The 15640-nt window shown below is 45.0% G+C and overlaps 1 protein-coding gene across 10 annotated transcripts in view; it reads left to right on the plus strand.

Annotated features, from left to right (window-relative positions):
* The window catches only part of LOC147015436 (actin filament-associated protein 1-like), a 196914-nt gene that overhangs the window by 176049 nt on the left and 5225 nt on the right, over nucleotides 1–15640 (plus strand). For all 10 annotated transcript variants that reach the window (XM_085850195.1, XM_085850187.1, XM_085850190.1 and 7 more), the window contains one exon: nucleotides 14129–14246. In XM_085850195.1, the coding sequence (XP_085706321.1) occupies nucleotides 14129–14246 (118 nt within the window). The remainder of the gene's footprint in view (nucleotides 1–14128; nucleotides 14247–15640) is intronic.

Here is a 15640-nt window from a genome sequence, read left to right on the forward strand (position 1 = left end):
CGCAGGCCCGCAGGCTATACCACACTCCTCCCTCCTAAAACCATGATTATTAAATGAGCAGCATTATAATAAGCATAAGCAGCACTAAATACCACGGTACCAAAGCAGACAAGGTACAAAAAAGAAAACAGCAAAGTATAAAAGCACAACACATCATATAACGTGTCGATGCGAGCGAGTGGAGCTGCAACGGCCAGGTTCCGAAGACCGAGTAGCACCAGGAACCTACAAAACCCTGACCGCGTTACCGATATGAAGCAGCAAGGCGAGAAGCACAGCAGCACTACGCAGCAAAAGCGCCCCCAGGCGGCTCATGCTTACATGGCCTTCGGCGAGGTCGTGGCGACCTCCTGAGCAAACCTCCCCCAGCACCATCAACCGCCACCGGCTCACAAGGCGGCACATCTCCCCCAGCCAGACCTGAAGCAGATAAACATTTCGAAGCCGGAAGCCCGCTGTCTGGAAGCCGTGGCGCCAGCGCCAGACCCGATTGACCTTGGATGGGGGCGCTGAACAGCGCCGCTGGCTGGATGCAACCAATGCTCCACAACAACCCACGCACCACAATCAGTTGAGATGCCAACGCATGTCCAAACGGCCTTGAGCGAAAACAGAGCCGCGTCCCAGGTGCCAGGCACGTCTGACCTTGCCGAAACCAGAAGCGGGGGTAACGCTGAACAGCGCACCAGCCCCGGCTCCGAGTCGATCTTTGAGACCCACACGGCAGTTAGACGGTAGCAACTCCATTCAAACCACACTTCAACCACAGGCTCATCATAAATCAATAAGAATATCGTTGGTACAATCGCGAACTCATTTTTCCGTACAGCGCGTTCTTTCGATAAAATCCCTGCACACGACAAGGTAACCACCCGCGGCCCGAGGCAATGGGAGGCCAACAACACCTCTTTATTTTCCACCATCGCTCCCAAAGCCTTCACATCACATTGATCAAAATGCAAATCCCATCGATTGATCTCAGCCAAACCCATTCTCACACATGAACTGTCGGCATTTATTTCAACAACGTTAAACCGCATCACTCGAGCAATGAAAAACAAATATGCAATGAACAGCAACCCATAACCCACACCACGAGTCCGTATCTTGGTTGTCGACTCGATGTTGCGAACCGTGACTTTCTTGAACGCGACGGTCTCGCTGCAACTCCCCGTTGAAACTGCCCGAACAACACCGGCGCGCATTGCGAAGCGCGAGAGCTCATCGCGAGAGCTGGCATGGCTCCCGCTGCTCCCGAACCGCACATCACCGTTGCAGGCAGCAACGAACGGCCGCTCCCGTTGCATCGACGGGGCTCCCGCCGCCAGAATCTCGCCCCCGGACCTCGAAGACAGCCTCGAAGGGAGCACCGGCACACCTGGAGGTACGAACTGGAGCGCCAGCCCGAGGTGCGTCAACCAGTCCCGACCCAACAGGGCGGGCCCCTCCCCTCGCACCACAAACACCGCACCACAAACAATCGCCTTGCCGGTGTACGTGTGCGATGCGAGGGCAGCACGAGTGGACTCAACTCGATACCCGATCAGTGCCCCGATCACTTCGACCTCCACAGGCATCGGTCCTGTCACCGTCGGACCAACTGAAACCAGGCTCAACATGGGCAGCAGCAGTGCCCCGGTCATCTTAACCTCCCCTGCCATTGATCTTGTCACCCCCGGACCAATTGAAGACAGGTTTAACATCGGCAGTATCTCCCGCTCCGGGTCGCTGGAATCTCCGTGCCCAGGCTGCAAAACTCAATCCGAGGCGTTACCGTGTACGCCATGCACCGAACACCACACCAGCAGTAGGTCTCGACCCGGGACGGAAGGATCGCTTCGCACACCGCCATCTATGACTGTTATGATGGGCGATGACTCTCAGCACACACGCCGTAGACGTCCCCGAGTGCTCAGACCGCCGTCCAAGTGATCGCATTGCAACGCTCGTCCACAACCTGCGCCGAAGACCGCGCGCGCGGCCGTGCGCACCTGGCACACCGCGCTGACCTCCGGATCATCTGCTGCCCAACGCCCATCGAGACCCCGGACATTTCTCAGAGCTCGTGCGACGTCCAACGCCGCGTCCGAGCCGAACTGCGTGTCCTCGTGCTTTAGCCGTGACCATGCAGAAATCATTCCCCCGATTTGTCGTGCCTCAATAAAATGAACACCGAGCGTGGCCGTTGCCCACTCGACATGGCCGAAGTCGACTCCGACGAAGGCGGGCACGCGTCCGTGCGCCGTGCCCCGACTTCCTGTCATGCCTGAGCTGGCCGTGCCGGCGAGCCTCCTGGCTCCGGAGCCTGCGCGCGCGGCGAGCGAACCTGCGATACGCTCTTCGCGATGCGTCCTCCTCCGGAACCTCGAACCACGCGGGGTGCGCCGAGTTACTCGCTGCCACTCCAAACCCAGCCAACTGCTCACGCCGAACCGAACATCCTTGTCGAAAACGGGCATAAGTCCGTACTCAACCATCCTCGTCAGCCAACTGTAGTGTCGTGGTAGGGGCGCTTATAAGGCAGACACGAGCGGAGGAACAGTCGAGCCCGGCTGTGGTGTACAAGCGCGAGCGCGGGCGTACTTTGCCCGCAGCTCTCCTTTATTACGTACTCAACACACTCACGAGCCGTGGCACTACGGCACCCACTACAACGCCTCAGGCGGCGCGCACTCCTTATATCCCTGGCAGACACGATGCTCACGCCGACCACTCCCCCCACCATCATGCCCTGCCCCGCAGGCCCGCAGGCTATACCACAAAAATAATAAAAAAAAGCCAAAGCAAATCTTCACTTTCGTCCCCAAATTTCAGCTTACTATCTCAAAGTATGGCTGAGATATCACCCAGACAAACCAGAAAACAAGAAACAAACGGAGTAACAACTCAGTACTCCCTTCGTCGCCTGGCAATGATGTCATCCATCACCTGGATATGGAATTGGGAAAGAGTACAACAGTCTACAGACCATCTACTCATGTGCTGTTTCTCAAACACAGGACCAAATGTATAACACAGGACCAAATGTATAACACAGGACCAAAATTAGAAGGGCACTTTGTAGAGTGCACACCTCCGCTACGTAATGCCTGATCCACGATAACATATGCATTTTTGAAATATCATGCTCTGCAGTACTATATCGTTTTTGGCCCTATCTCTCAATGGTGAAGAATTGCTTGATAAAAATAAAATTCTTGTTTCCAGATCCGGATTCGGATCTTCACCAAAATCGAATCAATTTCTCCTTGCCACACATCCCACCTCTCCACCTAGTTTCATCTAAATCCGTCCACAACTGTTTGAGATATCCTGCACACAAACAAACAAACAGACAAAGAGAGAGTGGGGGTGAAAACATAACCTCCTTCACCTTCAGTGGCAGAGGTAATGATGATGTCAAACCTCTCTCATTACTTTGGTGGTAAACTAGTTATCTTGCATTCTGAAGGTTGTGCCAATATCAAAGTGGATCACATTCTCTTGGATGCATTATAGTCCAGGCAAAATGTCGGATGACCTCACACAAATTGCAACAAAAGCAAACTCAACAGATTTTGGTTCCTGGATATGTCTTCAGTGACAGAAAAAAAAGTCCGAAGGAATCCTCCGGGGGGAAAGTCCTGAAATCATGGAAATCCAATATGGCCGCCACCCGGCTTCGGGGAAAATGAGAAAATTGTAAAGATTGATATTTTAATATGTAAATATATGTTTTTCTGCATTCTAATTGTTTATAGTTATGGTCAGTATATTGATATACAAGAATAATTATAAAAAAAAAGTGAAATGTATTGAGGGTAAAATAAAAAAATTATAGCTTTTTCGTCCAAAAATGTCAATATTTTGTCCTGAAAAAAAAAACATTTACCTAATACTCATTTTGGCTCCTGGACAAAAAAAAAATAAACGTTGAAGACACAAGATGAAATCAAGTCTATGGCAATACAATATTTAGCAACAGATACACCATCGCAGATTTGGCATACAGGTTGTGGCCCGAGGCTGCCAGGTAAGGCAGCATTTCCTGGATGGCCTGTAGATGTAGTGCCCAGTTCCCAGTGCGCTCTTGTATTTGCGTAGAATGTCTAGCATGTCCATATACTGAACCGAGAGCACTGAAGTTCTAGAAGATATCTTTGCAGACTCGGCATGCTTCTGAAGGTGGTCTTTGATTCGTTTCAAGACGTCAGACTTGCATACTTCTTCCACAGATGCTGTCCCAGCCATCAGCTTCTCATAGAGGGTACAAGCTTCGTTGAAGTCTGGGTTATTGCTTAGATCTGTATGCTGGTCATGTAGCGGCCTTGCAGCTGCTTCGGCTAAGTCCGGATCTTCATTCCCATTGCCATCTGATGTTTCAGGTAGGCATGGTAGAGCCGCATTGAGTACATTTGTCAACAGCAAGGCATTGGGGGCTGCATCAACAATTAGGTGTGCGCAAACTGCGTGGGCAATGGCCTTGCCACTAAACATATGAATCACTACATTGGGGGCATATATCAACTCCATCAGTTCTTGAAACCCGGATGACACCATCAGGTGTCCAATACATCCGAGGAAACTCCTCTCTGAGTGGAAGCCGCCCAAGCGTAGGACAATCCCTTTCAGATCACTTCCCATAGGCTCCGAGTTGATGATCATGAGGGCCTTCCACCAGAGGGGCTGATCAAAAGTGATTACTGGAGTGACACTGTGGCGTCGTGCATGTTCACTGACAAACATCAGGGTCGAGTATATGCATGTGCTGTCACTCGAGTTCATGTCTATCATGGGCAGAAACATGATAGCCGCCTTGCCAGGGTGGTCACGCTTGTGTATGAATTGCATAATTCCTGACCATGCAGATCTGGGGGACCCAAACAAGATGGATGTCTTCCACAGAACATCAAGATTTTCAGAGCAGTTCTGGGCTTTTATGTTGACAAGTTTCTTCTACGTCACTGCTGTCATCCCATGACTTTCTTCCTTGTGGTACCGTATCTGCACCCTTCCAACCATTGTGACATCACAAGACGTCACCTTAGCCCTGGGTATGGCCGGCCTGATCTGGTTCCAGGGGTGACGGCGGCAATCATCCCCAATGCCATGGAATGTGCCATGGCCATCCAGTTTGTGAATGTTATGCTCCACATTGTCAGCTGCATACTGCACAAACTCTGTTGTCAGGTTAGGCATGTCTGTTCCATTTGAGCAGCATTTCGTTCAAACTGTTGCACCTCTTCATATGAACAGCAGAACCCGTGATGATGAGGGAGTCAATGAGACATCGTGATGCGAAGTGGTGATATAGCTGCACACCCAACCCAACCTGCAGTGGTGCCAGTAGGACTCTGGGTTCTAATTGCCTGCACTATGGCTTGCCCAATTGAAGCCACTTTAACACCATCTTTCTTTCCCACAAACAGTCCTTCAAGCAGTACCAGCAGAGTATCTGGTAAGTATTTAATGCCAGCCTCTTGCGATTGCAGGTCATCACCACATGGGTAGACTTCATGGGATGTTTCAATGGTTTTAATGTCTTCTTTGATGAGTTTGGCAGCGGCCTGTACAAGCTTGATTTTCTCTTCAGTAGTGTCTTTTTCCTGCTGCTGGTTGTTGTAATATTCCTGAAGCACTGCCCTGGCTGTTGTCCTGAAGGTGACCACGTTCAACTTGCCGTTGATCGCAGTTTGGATTATCCTGTCACCAAAGTGTTCCCACAGCCTCGCCTTCATGTGGGTGTAGCTGTATGCTTCGTGGTTAGTGCCTGCCAGTTTTTGTGTCATGAGGTCAATGAGGTCATTGATGGTGATCTGCTCATCATCATTTTCCTCAAGATATCTTGCCACTTGCAAGAATGCTGCTGTCTTCTCATCGCCTCGAGGTCGTCCAAGCTTTGTCCTCTTGGATTCTTTGGTGTCCGTGATCTGAGCTATTGGTATCTGTTTATTTGTGCGAAAGCTAACACTGCATGTCTGGTGGTAAACTGCATCTGCTGCGTGCAAGTCATGCACATGCAGAATCCGTGCCTTCACAGCATCTGACCAAACATTGGCTCGTTCGCGGCTTATTGCCAGGAGCGTGTCCTTCAATTCAATTGTCTTTACTTGAAGCACATCGTGCGTCTTCCGCTTCCTCCCAAACTTGGCTGGTCGACCACAGAAAAGGCAATCAGAGTTGAAAGAAAACCCCTCCTCAGATGACCTAAGTACATGTCTATCACTGCTTGTACTGGCCTTTGACTCTTCTTTCCTGGTATCCTTGGCTATCTGATGTGGGTTGCAGTATATACGCCGGCAGTCTTTGTGCACCCTTTCCCCAGGTACAGTGTGAATGCTGTCTTTCCTTGCGCTGCTGGTCTGGTTGATGGCTGAACACCCCTTTTCTGTTAGAGTTGAAACTGATGGGCCTCCTCCATCCTGTTTGCAGATGGCACACCTTTCAGGTCCCTCCATGCCTGAAAATAAAAATCCAGAATTCGTATAATTTTTTTAAAGTTTGAACTGACTATGTTATATTAACAAATAAACATAGCTATGGTATTTAAAATCAGAATTTGTCTTAATCCTATTAATGTATTAGCTATAGCCAGGCGTTTATCCTTTGTTTGGACCGAATACGCACAAAGTGCACATGTTTCAAATTAAGGGGGAGGTGTAAGCAAATGGAAATAAATTCAATAAAAATTAATATTGTGTGTTAATTCTTTCACCAGAGGATAGTACTAATGTCCCTGTATCTGGAAATATATAGTATGTATGCCTGGGGATATATATTTTCTTATATGAACAAACTTTCTCAAGTCAAAATATTTTTTCAGGACAAAAAATTGACATTTTTGGACAAAAAAGCTATAATTTTTTATTTTACTTTTTTATAATTATTCTTGTATATCAATATACTGACCATAACTAGAAACAATTAGAATGCAGAAAAACATATATTTACAAATTAAAATATCAATCTTTACAATTTTCACATTTTCGCCGAAGCTGGGTGGCGGCCATATTGGATTTCCATGATTTCAGGACTTTCCTCCTGGAGGATCCCTTAGGACTTTTTTTCTGTCACTGAGGACATATTCCAGAACCAAAATCTGTTGAGTTTGCTTTTGTTGCAATTTGTGTGAGGTTGACCAAATATTTCTGCTAAAATGACTTTACTATTAAGGTATTGTCTGTGCAACTTTGGCTTTCTCACCTTTGCACACCAATGGCGAAACTAAATTCATCAAAGTGGTACTTGTGCTCTCACAAGTTTTTTTCATATGTAAACTGAGAAAAGTCGGAGACTTTGACATTAGCTTTTGAGATAGCTTTCACCTCGGACCTGACCAGCCTTACCAGTCGATCAATTTTATCATTCTCAGAAGCATTTCACCGAGTCGGTCTAAAACCAGTGTTGAACAAGCCGAGTGTTTGTAAAGACATTCGGGATCTCAATGATAGCTACGTAATAGCTCCAGCAGATAAGGCTGCCAATAATTTTATTGTGGTTTGTAAAAAGTTTTACGTAGAGGTTTTATTAAGAGAGTTAGGAATTAATACGGTTAGTTTCACTAGTACAGGAAATGGCACATATGTTCCTTGTCATAAGTTGCTCCAAGATATTATCTCTGAGCATCAGGAATTTTTAGTTGTTAATTTCAGTATTAAATGTAAAGAGGTAAATCTTTGTATTCCTCGGCTTTTCTGGATTCCTAAGCTTCATAAGAACCCGTACAAGTATAGGTTTATAGCGGGTGCCAGGCAGTGTTCCACCAAACAATTATATATCGGTTATCGTGAACTCAGGCTCACAAATTGTTAGGGAACAGTTCAGGAAATATTGTTTAGCAATTGAGAAGAATTCTGGTATGAACACTTTCTGGAGCATTAATTCTTCCTTAGAGTTCTTAAATAGAATTAGATGCCACAATATGAAGTCAGTCGAATTTTTGATTTTTCACCTTCATATACAGATTTGGATGTAGTACGAGTGAGGGATTCACTCTTTAAAGTAATTGACAAGGATTTTTAACTCTTAATAAGTTTTTATGTGTTCGGTTTGATAGAGCATTCTTTTCTAAAAAATACATACTCAAGTTTTCATTGTTTTGATAAGCAGAAGTTTAAGGATGCTGTTAATTTAATTTTATTTCACACTTTTGTGTCTTTTTGTGGGATAATGTTTCATCAGGTTAAGGGGGGGAATTGCAGCCCCCTACTCACAGACGTTTTTCTTATTTTCTGTGAATTTTCATTCATGTAGAAGTTGATCAAGGAGAAAAAAAAAAATGAGGATTTGCTAAAATATTATCTCATACATGTCATTATATAGATGATATTTCTGTGGTTAACTGTAATTTTTTTGATAGGCAGCTTCACAAGGTTTATCCAGATAGCCTGATTGTAAACAGGAGTGGTAATGATTGTACAGTTGCTGCATATCTGGATGTGCTGGCTAGAGTTGGACAGAATGGTTTTAGTACAAGTGTATATCATAAAGTTGATGATTTCAGTTTCCCTGTAGTCTTGTACACCTTTCCAGGTAGCAATGTACCAATTCAAAATTAAAATACAACCCCACCTCCCTATGGCATGCAAAAAGGACAAAATTAGCCCAAACGTGAAATCTTTATTACAGGTAAAAACGAACTATCCTACTTGAGCACACGGTCCGTGCTAATACCATACGCTTTAATAACGAGCCTGTACCCCATACACATAACACAGGCCTTTTCCATGAACCTTAGGGTCCTGTAAAGGTTAATCAAAAGGTCTAGGCCTCAGCATTTAAACATTCATTCTCTGATTATCTATCACCCATTAAATTAGAGCGCTGCAGAAGGCAAGACCGAATCAAGCCTTCACTAACTAACCTAAGCATTCTTCCCACGTATTTTCAAAATTCACCTGTACAACATCCCCTTTCGAGAAAGCAAATAATTTCATTTCCGCCCTCTTCGTGTCATGATCAGGTGATCCTTGGGTAGGGAGAGAAGATGTCATGAAACACAAACAGACCTACCTTGATCACAATTTAACTTCTTTAAATGTAAAAAAACATCTAATCACCACATCCCCAGTGGATGCGTGTCACTTGCTCCAGCTGGTTAGTTGAGGCAATACCCCAATTTCAAATATACTCTAACAAATTTCACAGGCTGTATGGCCTCCACAGCACATACAGAGTCACACATGACCAAGCAGAGCAATCACATAAACACAATAAACATTTCAAACATTTCCCAGTGTTTTATATATTCATAGAAAAACATTTCCCATTTCCCAAACATTTCCCTTTCTACAAGTCTGTGGCATCTCATCGTGAACTGCATGGTGTGCTCTTAAGGCCCGGTCACACCTTGACGTTTTAGCCAGCGATGGCAACGTATTAAAATGTATGTAAAACGCTGGCTGACGTTGAACTTTTGATGTTTTTTTAAGATTCGGACGTATTCATAACGAGTTGGTCGTATGCATAACATATTAGTAATGGACACAGAACGTTTCGTTGTGTTATAGATAACTTATACCAATGAATGCTGAACCTGTTGTTGGCCTACACAACCGATGCCCAACGATAGTCTAACTTAGGCATAGCGCGTTGCACGCATCGCCGACGATGTCGTGACGTAGCCTATTAAAAGGCTGACGCACAACGATTCGAATCATAACTGCCGTAGAAATGGAAGTGTCAACATCGCGGTCACACCTTGGCGATCTTGCCAGCGTATGCCGACCTAAGAAAAATGTGTCTAAAACGTTGGGGCACGTCAAATACGGTATGAGTAAGTTTGGTATACGTGAGTACAACGCTAAAGTACGCTATCATACGTCGTAGTAAGTAGAGTACGTCAAGAAATTTTAAACATGTTCAAAATTTTACGACGTACTCGGCGTATGACACACGTTCCACATGCGATGGGGATAAGTTGTACACACGATATGTGGACGCTTACACACGTCCACAAAGGCTACTTATAAGCTACTCATAAGTCGAAACACGTCGCGATAATGTCTTTTTTACGCGAAACTTATTTCTAACTTATGTTTGACGTGCTTTGAACCAATTCTTTACGTAGTCCCAACACACATCGACGTATGTAGACGTATTCCAATGACGTCTTCCGGTCGACAAAAAAAAATAAATGAATGTGTTTCTCGCTTACAACTGCCATATAAAGACGTGTTCCCAGCGGTTTTGGGAATTGGAATATAAAAATGGTGTTCATAAAAGGGGAACCCAACAGTGTTTTCGAGTCCTTTTTGAGTCGATGTCCATGTCAGCAGTAACAGTATCAGTATCAGTTTCAGTATTAATATTAGTATTAGTATTAGTATTAGTAGTAGTTTGTTCATGTTGGCAGTAGTAGGTGAGTGTGAGGGGGAGGGTGTGGGTTATGATGGATCGTCCTTGCGTCCGCGTGTCCACGGGTAGGTTCATAGGCTGCCACTCAACGATTTAAATGGCTGCATCTCCACTATTGAAAGTAGACGCTTGCGCTCAACAATTGGATTTTTTTTACACTCAACGACTTTTAAACGGTACCACTCAGCTATTTTCATTGTTTACAATGAACGATTTAAATTGCTGTCACTCACCTTTGTTTTTTGGCGCTGGGGTTTGGAAATTTGAAGCGTTTCTTCTGAACGTGTTAAAACGCTCAAACTCGACTATTTTAAATAGGCGCTGCCGATGGACAATTGGAATCATAGCCAAGCTAGACATCGAAGTGTGAACATCCTCGTCATGCCGAAGAAAAGTTTGAAGAATGCTGCAAATAAGTGTCCTGGCCGTGGCCGTGGCCGTGGACGCTGACACAAGGACGATCCATTACACCGACGTCTTTCAGCCTATGAGTAAAGTAAAAGTAACGTCTGTCGATTTGTGGCAACGATCGCGTAACGTGCCAACAACACGTTAATCATAGGTTAGAAATAAGTTTCGGGTACGCTAAACATTACCTCGGCGTGTCTCAACTTATGATTAACTTACAAGTAGCATGTGTTGACGTCTGTCAACGATCGCAGACCGTGCATACAACTTGTGGCCAGCGTAGCGGAACGTGTGAGTTATACGCCGGCATACGTCGTGAAATTTCAAGCATGAAAATATTTGAGGACAACCGAAAAGTACAACGTTTAAAGCCAACGTACAACGACGTATGGCAGTGTTTTTCAGCGTGCTCTCAATGTTATCAAAACTTACCCATAACGTATTCAACGTGTGCCAGCGTTTTAGAAAAAAAATTCAAAAATCGGCATACGTTGGCTAAAGCGTCAAGGTGTGACCGGGCCTTTAACAGCGCAGCCAGGAGGTCCTGCAATGAGGGGGGGAGTGTGATAGCTCATGGCACAACAAAGTCCCATTTCAAAAATAATTCTGGGCCAATTCATTTCCCTCCCTGCCCCCCCCCCCACACACACACACACACACACACACACACACACACACACACACACACACACACACACAAATGCAGCAATTCCTTGTTCTCTCACAGGAGAGAGCCATCAAAATGACCTGTGCCTTTTCATGGTCGCCAAGGGTCTCCAGCCTATTGGCTGACCGAAAACTGGCCCTTCTCCCAGCAGATCACTTTTTAGTCATGACCTGGGCAGGGGGTCGAGACATGGTGAAACACCATTGTCTCTTTCTCCAAGAGAACTTGCTCCAACTGCAGACACACACATAGTATACCAGCTGATGTTAAAAAAAACAACTTTATTTCAGGTAGAATCTTGGCAACTGTTTAAACCAACCAAAATGCAGCACTGATTAATATAAGTGGGGGCAATAACCCTGGGCGCTCACCTGGTAGCAGCTGGAGAAGATAACCAGGGAACCAGTGGTAGGCTTGGATAACACACAAAATATATAATGGAGAAGAAATTATATCCATATTTTGGGTGGGTGGGGAGGGGGGGACGCCTGATTAAATTTTTTTTTTTAAATGGCATGAACAAACTTTGGTACATTGCAGGTGATGGAGGTTGTGATCAACTTTCATCAAACTTGTGTGTGTAGTTTCTGAGAAGAAAGCAAACACCTATTTTGTTGGGCAACCCACCGTAGACCCCCTTAGACCCTGATTTTTCAAATGCTCTGAACAAACTTTGGAACATCACTGGGAATGAAGGTTGTGGTCTAGTTTCATCGGAATTGCATGGGTGGTTTCTGAGAAGAAAGCAAATACTGTACCTATTTTAGGGGGCACCCCCCCCCCGTAAATCCCCTTCGGGCCCGATGATTTTTTTTTTAATGCCATGAACAAATTTTGGTCCATACCAGGTGATGAAGGTTGTGGTAAAGTTTCATCGAAATTGTACGGGTAGTTTCAGAGAAGTTGCAATTGTTTGTGGACAGACAGACGGACTGACGGATGGATGATGCGCCATCCCATAAGCTCCCTGGAAACTATATTCCAGGTGAGCTAACGAGAGACCCAAAAATAGTGGCTATTATAATATCTAAGATAGCCACTGTAGATATTCATAGAAAAACTGGCAACATCGTTTTTCTTAATCTGTGCTGTATTTAGATGGTTTAAAGCATTGTTTCCAAGATTCTACCCAAAATAAATGACAAATGAAATACCATACATTAGCATATTATGTACTTATTTTATTTGTATGCATAGTCAAGGCTCGTGGAAGAGGTAGAATTAGTACACTGAATGGAACAGGACACTGCAGTAGAGAGGAACAGTTGAGAAAGGGCTGAAACACCAAAAGCAGCGTTGAAGGCCAAGAAAGAAGCAGACGTGGCCAAACAATGGGTGTGGGATGAATGTGGGGCAGGAGAGATGCATAGGGTGGACAATATGGATACAGAAGGAAACTCTCAGGATGGGAAACCTCAGGAAATTTGGAAGAAGGAGGGAATAGGGTGGGGGGCTGTTAACTACTAACAGCTCTTAACCACCCATGAACCCCCAACACACAATAATCCTGAGTTCTGGTTGCCAATGATTTTTCTACTACCACCTGCTATACATGGTATATTGTCTATAAAATCATGGACTGCATAACCCTACTCTTTCTATCGAGTGTCGCCTGTGGCTGCTGGTTGCATCATTGGTTGGGACACGGCTCTGCCGCTGATGCAGTGTCCCCCTTACCAGTACATTGGTGCTCATTTTGCCGACCTCAGAAGGATGACAGGCTGAGTCAACCTCCTGGTGTATTTCAATTCAGTGGCCAACGGGGCTTGAACTCAGGACCCTAGGATCCCAAGCCGCCACCCTAACCACTAAGCCAACACCAGGCTATAACCCAACTAAACAAAACACAAATCATAAGAGGGAAACTTTTATTACACACAACACATTCATTTCATCACTTTTCTTCCCCTACTACTCGGTCCACGTGCAGGCCCTTGTGGCCATTCTTGCCAGTCACCTGTACCAATTGCCAGACCCATCCTTATTCTCCAAAAGCAAAGCATGTGAGTCATGGTTGTGGGAAAAAGGTCAATTTTGCATCCATTTTTTTCCAATCCATCACTGGGAAGGTTGTTCAATACCAGCAGCCCCTCTTGTTGTCATTCTTCCATGATCCACAATGCCAATTGATCCTTGGGCCCTTCTTTGCAAACACAGGGGCCATTAAATTGTGGCGGACTATCTGTGGATGGTTATGCAGGCGTTTCTGAGCCTTACCCAAGCATGCTTTCAATTTAGCGATTGGTCATCCAGATTGATCATCTCAAAACGTTCCACAGATGCTCCGGTTGGTCATCCAGTGGCGGTACTCAAATTTATTCCTCGCAGTTGGCCAACATACATCGACCAGCCCAGCGTAGCAGGTCTCCACTTGCTAACCTGTCCCAGAGTCTCAGGGAGGAGAGGCTGCTGGACCGCATGCCCATGCGGTCACCTCCTCAGGTCTTCACTGTCCATCATTGGTGCTGCTACCAAGGCACGGCCCAGCCATACTTCCCCCAAGTGGCACTCCCAGCCACACCTCTCACAGGTGACCACGAGGGCCCACTTCAGACCCCCTGGAGGGACTTGCCTCCCACCAGGAAAGAAGCAACATAATATTCTTGCATTTTTCATGAGAATCAATCCAAAGCTTAATCAGCAAAAGTAGTATAACCAACCTCAACATCTAATTTATTGCTGTATAATTATAATACATTACTTTCCATTGTTTTGCAGGATAAAAGGATATATGTGACGGGACGAAAGACTTCAGTAAAAGAGCAGGCAGCAGCTCTCGTTGAGAAGAATGACAAATCCATAAATTCTACAGTCACCATAAAGCGCTATCCATCAAGTAAGAGTTTTTGTTGCATGAGCACACGCACACACGTACACTCGCACGCACACACTCACACGCACACACACACACACACACACACACACACGGTGAAGTTTTTGAATGCATCTTTGGGGAGTTGTGCCGCATTTAAGTGGTAAATGGAAGCTGAGCAATGAAATAGTCAGAGATTATGAATGCTAAACATGGCCCCATAGCTTTGTCTACTTTTCAAGGCAATGTTGAACATTTTCAGACCTTAATCTCTATTTTTCCTCCTTGCAAGGCTTGAATTTTAAAGGTGTATTCATTCATTCATGATCATTTATCTCATTCCTTGTAATAATTAATGATGGCCAATTAAAAATGATTTTCCTGTCAAATTTATTTTGATTAAATTGAAGAAACATCAATTTGTTATTCCTCAATGATGTTCAGCTAGTTGGTCACAACATTTAACAACACTGTTTTGTATGTGAAAAGACCCAGCCAGCATGGCCATGCAGAGCTATCAAGATGCGGACATGCTACAATATTAACATCGATTGGAAGGTTTTTGCAGACTCTGACATTTTGTCCAACCTTAGCAGTTCTAAAATGCTTCATATTATTCTATCCATTTATCAGAAGACAAACATACATAAACTTTGGTTTATTTTGTATTCCCATCTGAGTCTTGAGATCATTGGGCTGCAATCCAGGTTCAAATGGTATTCACAAGCTGTGTTTTGTTTTTTCTTTCTTTCTTGGATACAAGGTATTTTTATGTCCACATTTTTTGTGTACAAGGTCAAGACTCCTAGAAGAGCTCATGCACTGAGTGGATCAGGATGTAACAGGACAAAAGGAACAGCAAAGAGAGAGGTGGGGACACCAACAGCAGAGTTGAAGACCAGGATATTGAGGGAAACTTGGACAAGCAATGGGTCAGAGAGGGAATGTGGGCAGGAAAAGGCAAAATGGATGCAGAAGGAAATTCACAGGAGGGAAAAACTGGAAGTTTGGAAGGAGAAGGGCTTGGGGTGGGGGTTGGTGAGGGTAGAAGAGATCATAGTTTTGGATTTGGGATGATCTGAGATGATAATGAACAGCTATCTTGAAGACCTGGAGGGAAGAATATGATTGTTGAGAATGTGGAAGTTTGTTCCACAGGTGAGAAAAAGAGAAATTAACTCCATTAAGTGGAGAGCAGTACTCCATAAAGCTGCAGAAGAAGGCGTTGTAGATGGATAGGAGTTCAGGTGTGCAAAAGGAGGGACTTTGTATGATGGAGGATGCTCAGATGCCGACTGGCTTTGGAGGCCAACTTTGAAATGTGGTTAACCCAAGAAAGATCATGGCCGATGGTGATACCCAGGAGTTTGATTGACTGAACTTCCTCCTCTCTCCTTGTAATTTATGTAGAATTATGA

Source organism: Eptatretus burgeri, chromosome 12 (genome assembly GCF_056783735.1).
Source record: "Eptatretus burgeri isolate ZD-2024b chromosome 12, Ebu_testis_v1, whole genome shotgun sequence".
NCBI lineage: Eukaryota > Metazoa > Chordata > Myxini > Myxiniformes > Myxinidae > Eptatretus > Eptatretus burgeri.